This window comes from Mesoplodon bidens (assembly GCF_964165515.1).
Source record: "Mesoplodon bidens genome assembly, chromosome: 6".
Classification (NCBI taxonomy): domain Eukaryota; kingdom Metazoa; phylum Chordata; class Mammalia; order Artiodactyla; family Ziphiidae; genus Mesoplodon; species Mesoplodon bidens.
Genome location: NC_138162.1, coordinates 108,406,230 through 108,421,577, shown reverse-complemented (window position 1 = coordinate 108,421,577; position 15,348 = coordinate 108,406,230). Strand labels below are relative to the sequence as shown.

The following is a 15,348-nucleotide window of genomic DNA, read 5'->3' as shown; positions in this document are numbered from 1 at the left end:
ATAGGGACTACCCTGGTAGTCCAATGGTAAAGAATCCACCTTCCAGTGCAGGGGATAAGGGTTCAATCCCTGGTCGAGGAGCTAAGATCCCACATGCCGCGGGGCAACGAAGCCTGCACGCCACAACTACTGAGCCTGTGCGCCTCAACTAGACAGCCCGCATGCCAGAAACTACAGAGCCCACACACTCTGGAGCCTGTGCGCCACAACTAGAGAGACAAAACCCACACACCACAACTAGAGAGAAGCCCGCACGCCACAACGAAGAGCCCGTGCACTGCAACAAAAGATTCTACATGCCGCGATGAAGATCCTGCGTGCCATAACTAAGACCTGACGCGGCCAAAAAATAAAATAAAGACAACTCTTCCTTACAGAAGGAATCCAAATTGGGCTTCCCTCGTGGTTCAGTGGTTAAGAATCCGCCTGCCAATGCAGGGGGACACGGGTTCGAGCCCTGGTCCAGGAAGATCCCACATGCCACAGAGCAACTAAGCCTGTGCACCACAACTACTGAGCCTGCGCTCTAGAGCCCGCGAGCCGCAACTACTGAAGCCCACGCGCCTAGAGCCCCTGCTCTGCAACAAGAGAAGCCGCCGCAATGAGAAGCCCGTGCACCGCAATGAAGAGCAGCCCCCGCTCACTGCAGCTAGAAAGCCCATGCATAGCAACGAAGACCCAATGCAGCCAAAATTAAATAAATAAAAATAAATCTAGAAAAAAAAATAAAGGATTATTTTAAAAAATAAAACAAGGGAACATTGTTTAAAAAAAAAAGAAGGAATCCAAATAATATATGAAAAATCTTCCTCTCTAGGAGATGAAACTTAATCCCCACCCCTCCCTGAAAGGGCAGGCCAGACTTAGTGACTTACTTCCAAAGAACAGAGTTTGGGAAAGGAAAAAGGGTAACTTTTACAGTGGAGAAATAGGGCAAGCCTGACCTTCACCAAGCGACAGAGGTTAACGTCATCTGTAATGTCATGTGGACATCAGCACCCAATACGATGTGGTGAGACGGGCAGTTCACCCCAGTGGCATTCTTCCCCCAAACCCATAACCCCAGTCTAATGATGAGGAAAACATCAGACAAACACAGATTCAGGAACATCCGGATAAGATAGCTGGCCAGGACCCCTTAAGAATGTCAAGGTCATGAAAAACATGGAAACAAAGAAAAGACTGAGAAAATATCACAGACCAGAGGAGACTAGGGAGACAGGACAGCTAAATGCAATACGAGCCCCAGGGTGGATCCTAGAACAGAAAGGGGACATTAATGGAAAAATTGATCAAATCCAAATACAGTCTAGAGCTTAGTTCATAGGACATACCAATGATCTAAGTTTCTTAGTTTTGACAAAGGTACCACAGTAATTTAAGATGCTAACAAGGGGGGAAATAGGGTAATACAGGAACTCTCTGTATTATCTTTACAACTTTTCTGTAAATCTAAAATTACTACAAAATAAAAAGCTTATTAAAAAAAAGAAAAAAGGTGTGAGTTCCCTGGTGGTTAGGACTTGGAGCTTTCACTGCCCAGGTGTAATCCCTGGTCCAGGAACTGAGATCCCACAAGCCGCGTGGCATGGCCAAAAAAAAAGGAAAAGAAAGAAAAAAGTTAAATAGTAATGGATTAGAGAAAAATAGTACATTGAAAGTGTGCTATTTAGTAAAAGAGCCAACTTTTAACTTTGCACTGAAAAATAATTAGAGTGCATTCTCTAGAAACAAGGCCAAGACAGTTGAGAATCTGACCTGCTATGGGTAAGTTACTTAACTTTAAGTCTGTTTCCTCATCTATAAAATGGGCATACAAACTTATTTCCTAGGGTTGTTGTAAGAATTAAATGATAAATTAGTTATTAAGTCATAAGATTTTATCATTTGTTTACTACCTTTATGAATTTTGCCATGTGCTTGTACCATCTGTTCTTTTGTTTGTTTGTTTGTTTGGTCATGCAGAGTGGCATGCAGAATCTTAGTTCCCCAGCCAGAGATTGAACCTGTGCCCCCTGCAGTGGAAGCACGGAGTCTTAACCACTGGACCGCCAGGGAAGTCCCTTGTACCATCTGTATTATATTTTATTTATTAAATATTTTTCCTTAAACGGACTTAGTGTACTACAATAAATTTATTTTTAAAGAAAATTTTATAACTATTGTAAATGAAAAGCCATTATTATTTTTCTGCTATACATGTTCTGTTGTATCAGGGATAGCACAACCCATGGAAAACAGAAAGCATACTAAACATTTAGCACTGCCTGGTACATATTCAGCAGCTAATAAGTACTAGTTATTAACAGTATATCTCAGAATAACCATTATGAATCATCATTCTATATATCCTTATGTCATTAGATCCTCTTAAGGGCCATTTTGCTTTTAGTTTTATCTTTGTTTTCTTCCTGTGAGCTACAGTTTCTCACTATAGTCTACATATCTACTTCTAGAATTTTAATTTATTTCCAAATTTATAGATATAATGAACAAGTTAAAGTTACAAAGAATCTGGCTGGTAAGTAGAATGTTAATCAACCTCTTTATATATCCATAGTTTAGTAAATACTGTTTAAGTGAACAGTGCCATCATAAGTTAATAATAGGATTTCAGGACTAAGAGAAATTTAAAAATTAAGACTAACCCCTTACTTTAGAGATCTCTTCCCTAGATCACACAGTTAATTAGTGGCAGACCTGGACAAAACCCCAAGGTTCCTGATGCCCAATTCAGTGCCCTTTTATGGCCTTTTAAATGCTGCTTACAACTGGGCTTTGATCATAGATATATAACAAATTGTTTTCACTCCCTTCTATTATTTGGGGTAAAAGGTAGGTAGGGTATGTATGATAAGAACACCTGGCCCTAGGGAGCTTAAGTAACTTGGCCACATCTCACAGACCAATTAATCATCAGTATTTTGTCTTAAGTTCCAGCCTAAGGTCTCTTTGTCTCCTCCATAAAATGCACTGCGCTGCTTATCATAGAAAACAGTGTTACCAAGATAAACACAAAGATACAGCTCACAGATACTGAATATTTAAAAAACCCAAAATATTATTGTACATAATTTTATATTGACACATGTAATGAAGCATTATTACAAGCAAATAAACTCATTTTGAGAAGAAAACTTTTCTCTTACTTACCTGCCTTGTTCTCACTGAAAGACTCCTCTGAAGAAAAACTCTTATTTTCATCGGTTTTACATTCCCTTGAAGAAATGACTCTATCTGATGCATCCTGAAAATAATGAATAAGTAAAATTAAGGAAACCTATAATTCTTAATCATTCTCTATTTAGTGAATGAATCCCAATAGATCTGCTTCTAAAACAGAGTATATAGTTTATTATGAATTATATTTCATAATGACTTTAAATTCTCAATTTTCAGTCTATTTTAAGGAAAATTCCTTTTATATCTACTAAATGTAATATTTTAAAAGACAGAGTGTATATATTTAAGTCTATAATTTGTCATCCTGTCAAAAATGTATTATTTCCTGACAAAGATGACAGAATGAAGATTATAGAACATCCCTTCTACAAAAATGAATTGAACAACAACAAAAAAATTAGTGAAAACAGCAAAAATTTCCCCAGCAGCTGCAAAACTGAAAAGGAACAACCTTTTGTCACAAGCTTTAAAATCAGGGAGCCAAGGAAAGAAAAAAAAACATTCTGGGGTAGTTGGAGAGGCTTCTAAACTCCCACTTTTTGGGCAGTAGCAGGGACTAACACTACTTATTTGGTGAGACTCAGAATATATAGCTTGGGGGAAAAGGAAAAAACTTTTGATTAAAGAGGAACTCATTCAACATCATAACATCTCAGAAAAGGTGAGACAACCCATCAGTTTGCCACTTCTCAGGAGTCCATAAGGAGTTGGGGAAAGGTTATGCACCCTCTAATGAAAATAGGATTCACCCTCATCTAGCAGAGATGAATACTAGTAGTGGGTATTTAACAAAACCTTAGGTAGAGAACAGAGCCCAGTTCCACAAATTTAAGATGCACAACAAGCCCAGCTTCTCAAACTACTAAAAACCAGGCAGAACCCAAAACCTAACCCCTTAAAATGAAGCTCAGAAAAAAAAGTCAGAAGAGTACTGCAGAGAAATCATGTCATTGTAACAAGCCTGTCTCTTCATTATCAAATGGATATGGAGAATACCAATCAGGACCCCTCCCGTACACGCACTTTGTTTCATTGGATTGAGAGTTAATTTTAGCTTGAGTTGTGCCCTAGATTTTCAAAAACTGAGTTATATTTATATGCAGTGACATGTACAGATATAAAGTAGAGTTTGATGAATTTTTCATAAACTTATATATCATGTAACCCAAACCCAAAACCCCTATCAAGATATAGGGGTGGGTTTTTTTGTTTTTTTGGGTTTTTTTGTCAGAAACAAGATGAAGAATTAGTAGAATTGCTGTTATGGCTGAGGCAAGCAAGAACATGCTCCATTTAACAATATACTTGGCAATACTTGATAGAAATGCTTACAAGGGCAGCAAGTAAATGAAATTAGCAGCAAAACTGGACTGATCTAGATAGGTATCCACACGTTGATTTAGTGGAAGGAAATGAAGAGCCCATACCTGTCAAATGGTAGCCTGATACTCTGTTCCAGGAGATTACTGCCATGCAGGAATGTGGGCTTAGCTTTGCCAGAGTTCAATTTTTCATGAAACACCAGAAATCTGTTACCTTACATTTAAAAAAAAAAATGCTGGCTCTAAACGTTACATAGGCCAAGCAAACATCCATGGGCTGGACTTGGTCCACTGGCCACCAATTATAATCTTTGCCATTGAGATGTGAAATGTAGGTGACGACAAGAGGTAGGAACTGGGGTTGGATTTGGGAGGAGGCAATGAGAACAGTAAGAGGAGGTGAGGAGGGAAATGACTACAGAGAGAGTTTGAATTGCTCAGCAGTATATGAGCCTCAGAGTGTATGTGAAAGCCTACAGCTGCAAGGGTTGTGATGAATATAAACAAGTCACCACAGACATGGAAGTTACCAAACTGGGAGCCCTTCTTAAGGCCTGTTGCCTCAACTACTTTCTGCACGTGGCTACATGGAAGAAAACCACCTTTCTCTCCTTACTGACAAGAGGGCAACAATAGAAGGTAAAGACCTGCATTGTCTATTATGGTAGCCACCAGCCACAAGCAGCTAATGAGAACTTGCTACATGGCTAGTCCCAACTGATACATGCTGCAAGTGGAAATAAACATGGATTTCAAGGACTTGGTACAAAAAAATAATGCAAAATATCTCATTAATAACTTTTTATATTGACGACATAGAAACAGTAACATTTAAAACATATTGGGTTAAACTTTTTAGAAACTCTCTTAATGTAGCCACTAGAAGATTTTAAATTACATGTATTGGTATTCTATCAGACAGCACTAGTCTAGGCCAGCTGTGACAAACAGGAGCACAATCAAAAAAGCATAGAGGGCTTCCCTGGTGGCGCAGTGGTTGGGAGTCCGCCTGCCGATGCAGGGGACACGGGTTCGTGCCCCGGTCCGGGAAGATCCCACATGCCGCGGAGCAGCTGGGCCCGTGAGCCATGGCCGCTGAGCCTATGTGTCCGGAGCCTGTGCTCCGCAACGGGAGAGGCCACAGCGGCGAGAGGGTCACGTACAGCGCAAAAAAAAAAAAAAAAAAAAAGCATGGAATGGCACCCACGAAAACATACTATGTAAAATAAACAAAAACCCAACTATACATTCAGTGATCATCTCAAGTAGTGGGATTACAGAAGATATGTATTTTTTATATTCTCTGTATTCTCTAAATTTTCTAAAATAAGTTAGTACTTTAAATAATGAGCTGAAACAAACAAAAATATGCTCATTCTCTGGAAATCTACTACCTGAATTTTGTTATTTCTACTTTCTAAAAACACTGACTACCAAGTAAAAGTTAAGTTTCTCTGGACCACAGTCATGAGGGAACTTAATGAGATGTAAACCTTAATGCCAAGAAAATGTTGGTAGGCTTCCGTAAGCCAAAAAGGGAGGAAAAGCCCATCTTTCTACCCTGTCTCTAAATTCTTTAGAGTGATGATACTATTTGGCTTCATAAAAGCAGTCCTACAGACTGTAAAGATAACAAAATTCTGGGCTTCCCTGGTGGCACAGTGGTTAAGAATCTGCCTGCCAATGCAAGGGACATGGGTTCGAGCCCTGGTCTGGGAAGATCCCACATGCTGTGGAGCAACTAAGCCCGTGCACAGCTACTGTGCTCTAGAACCCGCGAGCCACAACTACTGAGGCCCGTGCTCCACAAGAGAAGCCACCACAATGAGAAGCCTGTGCACCGCAACGAAGAGTAGCCCCGCTCACAACTAGAGAAAGCCCGCGTGCAGCAAGGAAGGCCCAACGCAGCTAAAAATAAAATAAATTTGTTAAAAAAAAAAATTTTGTTCAAAGTTACGTATATACAATGTATACTGAAGCTCTGTTATATAGCCAGCTTAGTTTTTAAAGTGATATATTTACATTTACCTTTATTAATTTCTCATCATTTTTACTTCTTTCACTCAGCAGCTCAGTGTTCAGTTCTTTTTCTGCTAACAAACACTTTGGCACTTGCCTTGTCTCAAAACTTCTTTCATTGACAGTTTCCACATCAGACTCTTCAATAACTTCTGATTTATTCTTTTGGGTGAGTCCCAGTAATGGCTTACCTTCCAGGGACAATTTTCTCAGGGAGGGTTTTTTCCTACTAACAAAAAAAGCCGCTCCTCCCTGGAGGGTAACTTGTGGTTTGACCTTTTGGCTTAGAACTCGAGGAGCATTCAGATTATTTTCAGCTGAGTAACAATTATTCTCTTTCTCCACAATTGGCTTATAGGCCACTCGATTTTGCTTGGAATTTTTAGAATTCTTTGACACAGGCTTGATGTACTTATATCCTGGTTGACACTTAGCAGTTAAACTCTTCTGTGGTTTTTTGTTCATCTTCTTGGAGCAGGCTGGTTTTCCCTGCATTTTTTCTGTCACACTGGGATATGATCTATCTTCATTTTTAGTTTTTAGACAAATAGATCTACTCTCTTTTATCAGCTTTCTCTCCAGTGGATTGAGGTACCACTTATCTTTGTTGTAAAAGGATATGGTAGACACAGCAGATTGAAATGGTGACCCTTGATTTGCAGATGGCAATCTATTTTTAGTCGTTTTGAGTGGACTTGAAATGAAATGGCCTTGTGGAGAGCAATGAATCTTTTCTTCATTTTTATCACTGCTTTGGCAAATGTGCTTTTTATTAGGTGATGGAAATACATTTTCAGTGAAGTCCAAAATTAATTTCTTTGATGGAATTTCTGATAATAGGCTATGAAAAGAAACACAGTCCATTGATAAATATAGTTATTTTGCTTCCATTTCTATGTCAATTTACTGCTAAGCAATAAACAACTCTACCTGTAAGGCATATTAAAAATGCATCTTCTCCACCAAACATCCATCCATATACATTAGTAGTTTAACAGCAGGATTCTCAAATTCTGTCTTTACCAAACAAAGCATCTGAATATTTTTCAAAACTAAGATTCCAACGTTTGTAAAAACAAACACTGTTTACAAAGAAGCTTTGAGATGCATATATATGTATATATGTGTGTGTGTGTGTGTATTTTAAAACCTATTTCTAAGCTTTGGCTATATACCTGCTATAATTTCCCTAAAATGATTAATTTTATGTAATAAACTGACCACTTAGGGCTGTTCTATAATATATATCTCTGGTATGACATACATAGAGTATAGAGCTTTATAGGATTGCTTACGGATGAGTATCTACTATATGCAAAACAGTATGTTAAATATTACATAAGAGAGCAGAAAGGAGCAAGGTAATAAAAGATCTGACCCACATTTCCAAGCCATAGGAAACAGCCCTTTCTCTGATTCCCTCCAAAGGCCTCAAAGAATTAATTATGAAAGTTTAGAGTATTTCCAGACTAGAATTAGAATATAAAGTATTACTGTAGCCACAGGGAGTAGGTGAATGGAAGAATGGAAATATTTAGAGATAGAAGAGTAGAGATAAAAAATGCAAGATGGTGATTTTCTACTCATAGGATGAGACTCACTTATCACAGTTCAAAGAATGCTGCTTCCTTTTCCTTGGAGTTAAAGTTGACATCTTCTTAACTGAACTCCTAAAAGCAACAGAACAATATAATAACCAAATTAATCCAATGTGCATAAAAATCAGTAAATCAAAATTACACTTTATAAGTCTGAAAGAATTCTCAGATGGGTAATGGTCCATAAAGATCCAAAAAAGGGGGGATGGGTTTAAAAAGCAAATCACTTTAATAAAGGTTTAAACCATGAAGGTAAAAAAAAAAAAAAAAAAAGGAAAGGAAAAACACTACATCACAGTAGCAACTAATTCAGCAGGGACAGTACAATTTAATTAACTAATTAAGCAGGAATAGTACATGTTTCAAGCCGGAAAATGATCCTACCAAGGAGGAAGGATTTTACCCCATTTCAGGACACACTTTCCCCTCAATTAGCCTGATGAATCCCTACCAAGTTTAATCACTTTATATTCTGGGCAGCTGTCCTTGCCACTGCCCTCACCCCTACCCCTCCCGCTGTTAGATGCTCTTGCCCTAGGCTTCCATTCCATCCTGCACCTCCTTGGTATCCGTTTAGCACATTTTCTTGTTGTTCGTTTGACTGTCTTTCTCAACAGCCTGCATGTTCAAAGAAGACAGAGACCGTCTCTAGCTTTTTCATCAGAAGCAAGAAAACGGGGAAGCATAATCCTCTCATTTTTCTAGTCGAGGAGCCCCTTGTTTCCTTATTTACAAAATACTCTGACCTCCTAAGGCTGAGGGTAAACACAATCACGCATGTTAACTCTCGGGCAGATGGTATGTTGCTCAATAAGCGTTTTCCCTTCCTTTTCCTTCGGATCAAGTATTTAAAAAAAAAATTACACAAGCTTGACTTCAAACAAACAGAAAGACCTGGGTCTCTGGGAATTCGTGTCGAGCTGCGGTTTAAGGGAAGACCTTTCCGGGGCTGAATGAGGAAAGGTAGGAGAGAAAAGCGCCTCTGTCCCCAAACGCTGTCAGGGCAAAAAGACGAGAAAACTCGGCGTCAGAAAGATGGAAACCCGGTGACCTGGAAGTGCGGACACCCGCTCGCTGGCTTCGGTCTCCAGCCGCGAACGCGCCAAGCACCGAGCAGAGGCTCTTTTTCCTTGACATTCACCTCCACGTTCCACAGAACCTCCCGGTCTCCTGGCTCTTCCACCCCACGCCTCGACCCTCCGCAGGACTTACCTGCCCCTCGGACGGGCAACCTCTCCTCAGCAGAGCCAGGGGTCCCCACTGTATTCAAATTCTCGCGCGCCAGTCCAGGCGGAAGTAGGTGAGTTCCGATTGGCCGCTTCCAAGTGCGTCCAGGGGCTGTCTCGATGATTGGCTGTGCACTAACGTTTGCCCCGCCCACCCGAAAGGCGGTCTCCAAGATTCTCCCGCCCTTGCAAGGCTAAAAGCTCTCTTCTCTCAGAAACCAAGTCTTCCACAATCCCTTGCGGCGCGCCGGGCTCCATTCCGGAGGCCTTATCTAAGATGCATTCTGGGAATTGTAGTTTTTAGCAGAATAAAACTGAGGCCCTCTGGAACTCCAGGCACATTCTAAGGTCACTTAGTGTAAGATGTTTTTGTAAAGTAGCCTCTCTAAGATTTCGAGGCAGTTCTTTTTCACATTTGAAGCTTTACTGTTAGTTTACCTTTTTTTTTTTTTTTACTAGTAATACGTTAGGTTTCCAGCTCATTTTTTCATTTTTCAAGTTAAATTAAAAAATCATGACAGTAACATCTATGCGCCAGGCATTCTTGCACGTTTCATGTGTTTTATTTCATTTACTCTTCACCACAGTCTATGAGATATGTATCATCATTCCCATTTTACAGAGAATAAAACTGAGGGCCTGAAAACAATGACTATTTATAGGACAGAGCTAGGTTCTTCTTTTGCAAAGCCCAAAGATTCCTAAAGCACTCACTGATTATTAGCTACTGTTGTTATCTTTGTGTACCAGCTCCTGGTACAGTCTCTGGCACTTTCTTAGTTCTAAATAAATTTCGTTAAGTGATGTGCTTAACTTCATAGAATGAAGTCGGTCAGATTAAGTTAAGAGAAATAGTCAGGTCAAAACTAAGTGCTGTGGGAACTTTCCTTGAGTCAGATCATTCCCACTTTACATCTGGAAGATATCTGAGGTTCAGAGATTTGCCCAGTCTCACAGGTAATAATAGATGGCAGATCTTACGCAGAGAGGCATATTGCCTCCGGGGAATATCACAATTTACTATGTCCTAAACATTTTATGCCCATTAACTTATTTAACCCTGGCAAAATAGCCTGTGAATTAGCAGCTCTATTCATCTTCATTTTACAGCTAAGGTTAAGTGCAGCACCAAATGTGCCCAGTAGGTGATGGACCTAGAATGAGAATAGTGGAGGAACTGGGGTTCACTCAAAATTTAATGAGCTCCTACTAAGTGCCAAGTACCGTAACTGGCTCAGTGAACGCCTAGCTGTGAAGAAGACAAAAGGTTTCTACTCTCAGGCAGGCCAGATGCGAGTGAAAGGAGGCAGATAAGACCAAGAGCTAAGCCTCAAGATTTGACCGCTCACGGGGTGGAGGTTCTGAAAATAAAGTCAGTGAATGACATTTTTCTCTTAGGAAGACGGAGTTTCCCCGCAGTTTTCCAGTCACCTATTGTCCTGGCTCCATCCTCTTTCCCCTCAACCCCCCAGTAAACTGAGCTCTCAGCGCGCCGATGGGGCAGCCCGCCAGGATTGAAAACGGCGCCGGCAGCCGACGTTATGACACTGCCCGACGTCCGCCGGAAGTGCGCGGAGGGGTTCCGGGGGACGCGGCCTCCGCGCTTCCGGTATCTTGAGCTTCCATAGCTGAGTGCCGCCGCTCGGCGCTGCAGTCTCCGTGACGCCGCCGGGATCATGGTGTTCTACTTCACTAGCAGCAGCGGTGAGTGGGCGCCGAGACCTCCCGGGTCCCTGCTCGACCGCGGGGCTCCGAAGCCGAGACCCCCAGGCCGCCGCTGAGCCTGGTCCTTGAGCGCCTCCTCGGCAGTGGGTGCCTCTTCGCGTCCTCATGGTCCCCCCACCGTGTCCATCCCAGTCCCCCCCGTGCGCCCCCTTGTCAGGGCCTGGGGGCGCGTAGAGGCACCATCCCCCTTGCTGTCTTTGCCTCCGGGAGTTGTTCTTTTCCCTCAATCAGAAAGACCTGTCGCTACCTGGAATTGGACAGTTTGTGGACTTCTTCGCACCCCAACCCCAAGTCTTCCCTTCCCCACCCACCCCCGTAACGTTTAATCCTGCTGCGCCCTGGTAATTACCCACATAGAGAAAGAAAGGAGACATCTGCCAACAACTCTGCCTTACCGGAAGTGCGCCTTAGCCTTCTAGGAAAGGGTTATAGGGCCTGGATGTTACCGAAAGCCATAAAAAGACTCTGGAATAGCGATACAGCCACTCACTGGGCAGAGTTGATGTCCCAGATCTTGAAAAGTGACATGATAATGTTTCTGATTTGTCTTTGGCAGGCAAGGAAAGGGTGTGTTTAGTTCCCAGGAAATATTGTTGTCTTCATTTCTCTACTTAGGTTGTTCCCTTTGCCTACAATCAATCCCCCAGTTAGCTGCTTCTCCCCTGAGACAGCCCTCGCCTATCTTTTCCAGATGCCTTTCCCGCCTTGTCGCCACGCCAGGATTGCTTAGATACAACTCTTCGGGGATCCCGTTAACACCCATGTATGCCTTTGGCATTGCACTTGTCATATGATATTAAACTCTGTCTGCTTGAGATAGAGTGTAAGCCCCTTGAGGGCAGGGAGAGGATCTCCTGGTTTCTCTAGTGTAGTGCCTGGTTCATGATCGTTACTCAATAAATACTTATTGAATCAATGAATGATATTTTTTGACTTCTAGCACACTCTATTCTGTTGCTCCCGTCTCTGCCTATTTGTTAAAGGTGAGATTTAAGTGAAACTAGCTGCGCAGTGTTTGTGTGGGTTTGAATAGAGTGGCACTTGCTCTTTAGAGATGAGAACGTTGAAGCCCAGGGAAGTTCTCACTCACAGACCCCCTCCCCTGCTACTCCATCATACTATCACACATCTCATTTTTCTCAGTAGTTTAGGCTTCCACGGGGTGCCATAAGCTATTTCTCTGTCTCTCTAGGCTTAGTTTTGTCTTACCCATATTATTAAAACTACTAGAAACAAAATTCACACTAGCCTGAAAAATCATTATAGGTCCCGAATAGCATTTTCATCCTCTCTCTGCCCTGTCCTGCCCCTCCAGATAACTGGAGCGTCTCTTCGTAGCCTCTCATGAGAGCCCCTGACACCATAGTTACCCGTACAAGTCCAGCAATGGAATGAAAACTATAGGCAGGCCATATAGGTACTACATGTATTTTATGCTGGCTGCTTTATTCTCCTTAAAGTGATTCTAAATTCCTTGAGCGCTAGTCGTACACACGCAGGTGCCCTTAATAGAGCAGACTGCTTCAGTTGATTTGTGGATCATGTTTTTCTCATTGGCTTCCATTATAACATCACAGTTGCTTCCTGTCAGAAAAATCTTTGGCCTCAAAGTCTAACAAATCTGCACTTGTGCAGCTTTTAAAATTGCAAAGTTAATGGAAAAATTATAACTTCCAGTAAGTTAGTAGTAAAACTTTATATATCCTAGTACAGAAAACAAGTTGAACACACAGAATCTGCAGGAAATGACTTCGTATAGATAGCCAAGCTTTTCAAGCAACTGATGGTTTACTGCAAGAAAACTTTTTTTAAAAATGGGTTGAAAATCTCAATAGAAAGTTTTTGCCTTCCCTTTTAAAATTAGTATCTCTAACTAAAATCTGCTTAGTTTTATTCTTTCATGCCCTCATAATAGAATAATGAAACATTAGCCTTGCTGTATTTCCAGTGTCACATTTAAGCCCCTCTGATTTGTGGACCCACAAATTACCGGCACATGGCTCATTAACTTCACTTGTACTTTTAGTACCTTTTGCTAGCATCTGTCTCAAGATAGATTGTTCTGTGAATTACGAACTTATCACAGTACCTCTAAAGTTGGCCTGGTTGCTACACCTGTATCAGGTATCTTGAAGATAACTAGTTCCCATACTAATCAACCTTAATATTTGGGTGAGAGTAACAAAAATACTAGAATAATTCAATTTACTTTTCCTTTATCCCTCTAACATGGATGGGAGCTTAATTCAGATTTCTTACTCAGCAGTCATGCTCCTTTTTAATTTTCTATTTTGATATAATTTCAGTATTTCAGAAAAGTTATAAGAACAGTAAAAGATTTCCTTTATAGCCTCTCTCAGATTCCCCAAATTTTAACATTTTACCACATATACCTTATCTCCTTCTTTTCCCCTTTCTCTTTCTTTTTCCAGCTCCCCTCCCCCCCAACTCTCTCTCTCCACACACACACAGATTTTTTTTTTTTTTCTGAACCGTTTGTTAGTAAGTTGCATTTTACCTCTAAATATTTCAGGGTGTTTTTCCTAAAATCAAGGATATTCTCTTATCGGAAGACATTCTTCATTATCAAAATCAGGAAATTAACATTGCAGCAATACTAGTGTGTAATCAGCAGCTTTTATTCAGTTTTTATCAGTGTCCTAGTGATGAATTTATAACAAAGGAAAATTACAAATCATTGTTGCATTCCGCTGTCATTCATTACTCTTTAGCGTCTTCTGATCTGGAGCATTGCTCAGTCTTTGTCTCTCACACGGACACTGTCAGTTGAAGAATTACTTTGTAGAATGCCCCTCAGTCTGGGCTTGTAGCAGTTATGTTCTTAATCACCTCACTTTATAGGTCAACCATCCAAAGAACCATTTGTCCTTCTCTTGGCTGTAATTTAGATAGCTTGTCCTGCAGAGACAGCTTTGTTTATTTCGATCATTTAAAAAAATTACCTTTGTTCTGATTACAAAAACCATCTATACATTTTATAAGCAAGTAGACAAGGTAACTATTGTTAACAATTAAATGTATATCCTTCCACAGTATAAAGAAAATGGGTGCGTGTATTAAAAATATATATGTAAACATGTTTATGTATACACAGTTACTTATTTTTTACAAATTGAATATTACTGTATATAGATACACAAAAATACTGTTCTGCTGTTTAATTTCTTCACCTGTCCTTTCTTTTTAATGGGTACATGGTATTTTGTTTATGGATATTCTATAGTGTGTATAACCAGTCTTAACTAACGAGTGTTTAAGTTGTAAAAAGAACATCACTGCTTGACGGAGTATTAATTAGTAGGATATATACTCCTAGTGGTGACATTTATAGGCTCAAAAGGGTGTACACATATAACAATGTACAGAGAGGATCTGAAACACTTTTTAGTTGTATTCCTGCACTTGGCATTTGTTATATGCTATGCAAAGGGCTTATCAAGCTAATATAATGCTCTGTTATAGACAAGTATTTCTGTCAGCTGGTCAGTGCAAAATTCTCTTCTTTCAAGTTATTTTTCTCAACTATTTCCAAGTAATTATGGACTATAGTCATCATAACTGCTAACTGAAGGAATTGGGAGTTTTCTGTCCCCAAGAGAGGCAACTATGATTGATCATTTAAGGAGCTTCTCATTCTGAATGTGCAGGCAATCCTGAATTTAGGGATCTGTAGATGGAAGAGTGCTGCTTCCCAGCCTTCAGAGCTCCACTCAGGTGGTAGTCCTCTGGAGCGACAGCTAGCAGACTGCCTGGCCCAAGCTTGTACCTGTCTGCCAGGCTTTGTAGGCAGAGGCTCAGTGGCTGTTAATTCAGGAGTCTAGGTCCAAACGGGGTCTAACAGGTTTTGGTAGACTAGCTCGGAAAACCAGGACCCAGTTAGAATTTCAGTTACAAAACCTAACTGATTCCAGATGGAGGATGCCCACATCAAAACACACTAGCTCAGGAAAGCAAATGTCATTTCTAAGGTAAACCATACCCAGAATATTCTTTTTGATTTAGAGTAGTGGTCCCTAATGCTGACTTCACATTAGAATCACTGTAAAAAGAGATCTTTTGCAAAACCCCAATCCCCAGAGATTTGGATTTGGTTGGTCTTAGGTGGAGCTGGGGCAAAATTAGGTGATTCTAATGTGTAAACAGGGTTCAGCTCCACTGATTAGAAGAAGCTTGAGAGCCGTTGTTTCCCCTTGTAATAGGGAGCCGTTGTAATAGGGAGCTTATTATAATTTGCAACACACCTAGAACATAGCT

At 40.7% G+C, this 15,348-nt stretch overlaps 2 protein-coding genes across 3 annotated transcripts in view; one reads left to right on the top strand and one right to left on the bottom strand.

Annotated features, from left to right (window-relative positions):
- Positions 1-9,423, bottom strand: part of ESCO2 (establishment of sister chromatid cohesion N-acetyltransferase 2) — a 28,111-nt gene extending 18,688 nt beyond the window's left edge. Inside the window, exons 1-4 of the mRNA XM_081236660.1 lie at positions 9,335-9,423; positions 8,126-8,194; positions 6,534-7,365; positions 3,154-3,247 (exon numbers count right to left, since the gene is read on the bottom strand). Of these exons, the coding sequence (XP_081092786.1) occupies positions 3,154-3,247; positions 6,534-7,365; positions 8,126-8,178 (979 nt within the window). The 5' untranslated portion in view covers positions 8,179-8,194; positions 9,335-9,423. The remainder of the gene's footprint in view (positions 1-3,153; positions 3,248-6,533; positions 7,366-8,125; positions 8,195-9,334) is intronic.
- Positions 9,424-10,946: 1,523 nt separating this feature from the next.
- The window catches only part of CCDC25 (coiled-coil domain containing 25), a 37,664-nt gene continuing 33,262 nt past the window's right edge, over positions 10,947-15,348 (top strand). For both annotated transcript variants that reach the window (XR_014016010.1, XM_081236249.1), the window contains exon 1: positions 10,947-11,052. Coding sequence is in view for 1 of the 2 variants with exons in the window: in XM_081236249.1 (XP_081092375.1) it covers positions 11,025-11,052 (28 nt within the window). In the remaining variant the exon portion in view is untranslated. The remainder of the gene's footprint in view (positions 11,053-15,348) is intronic.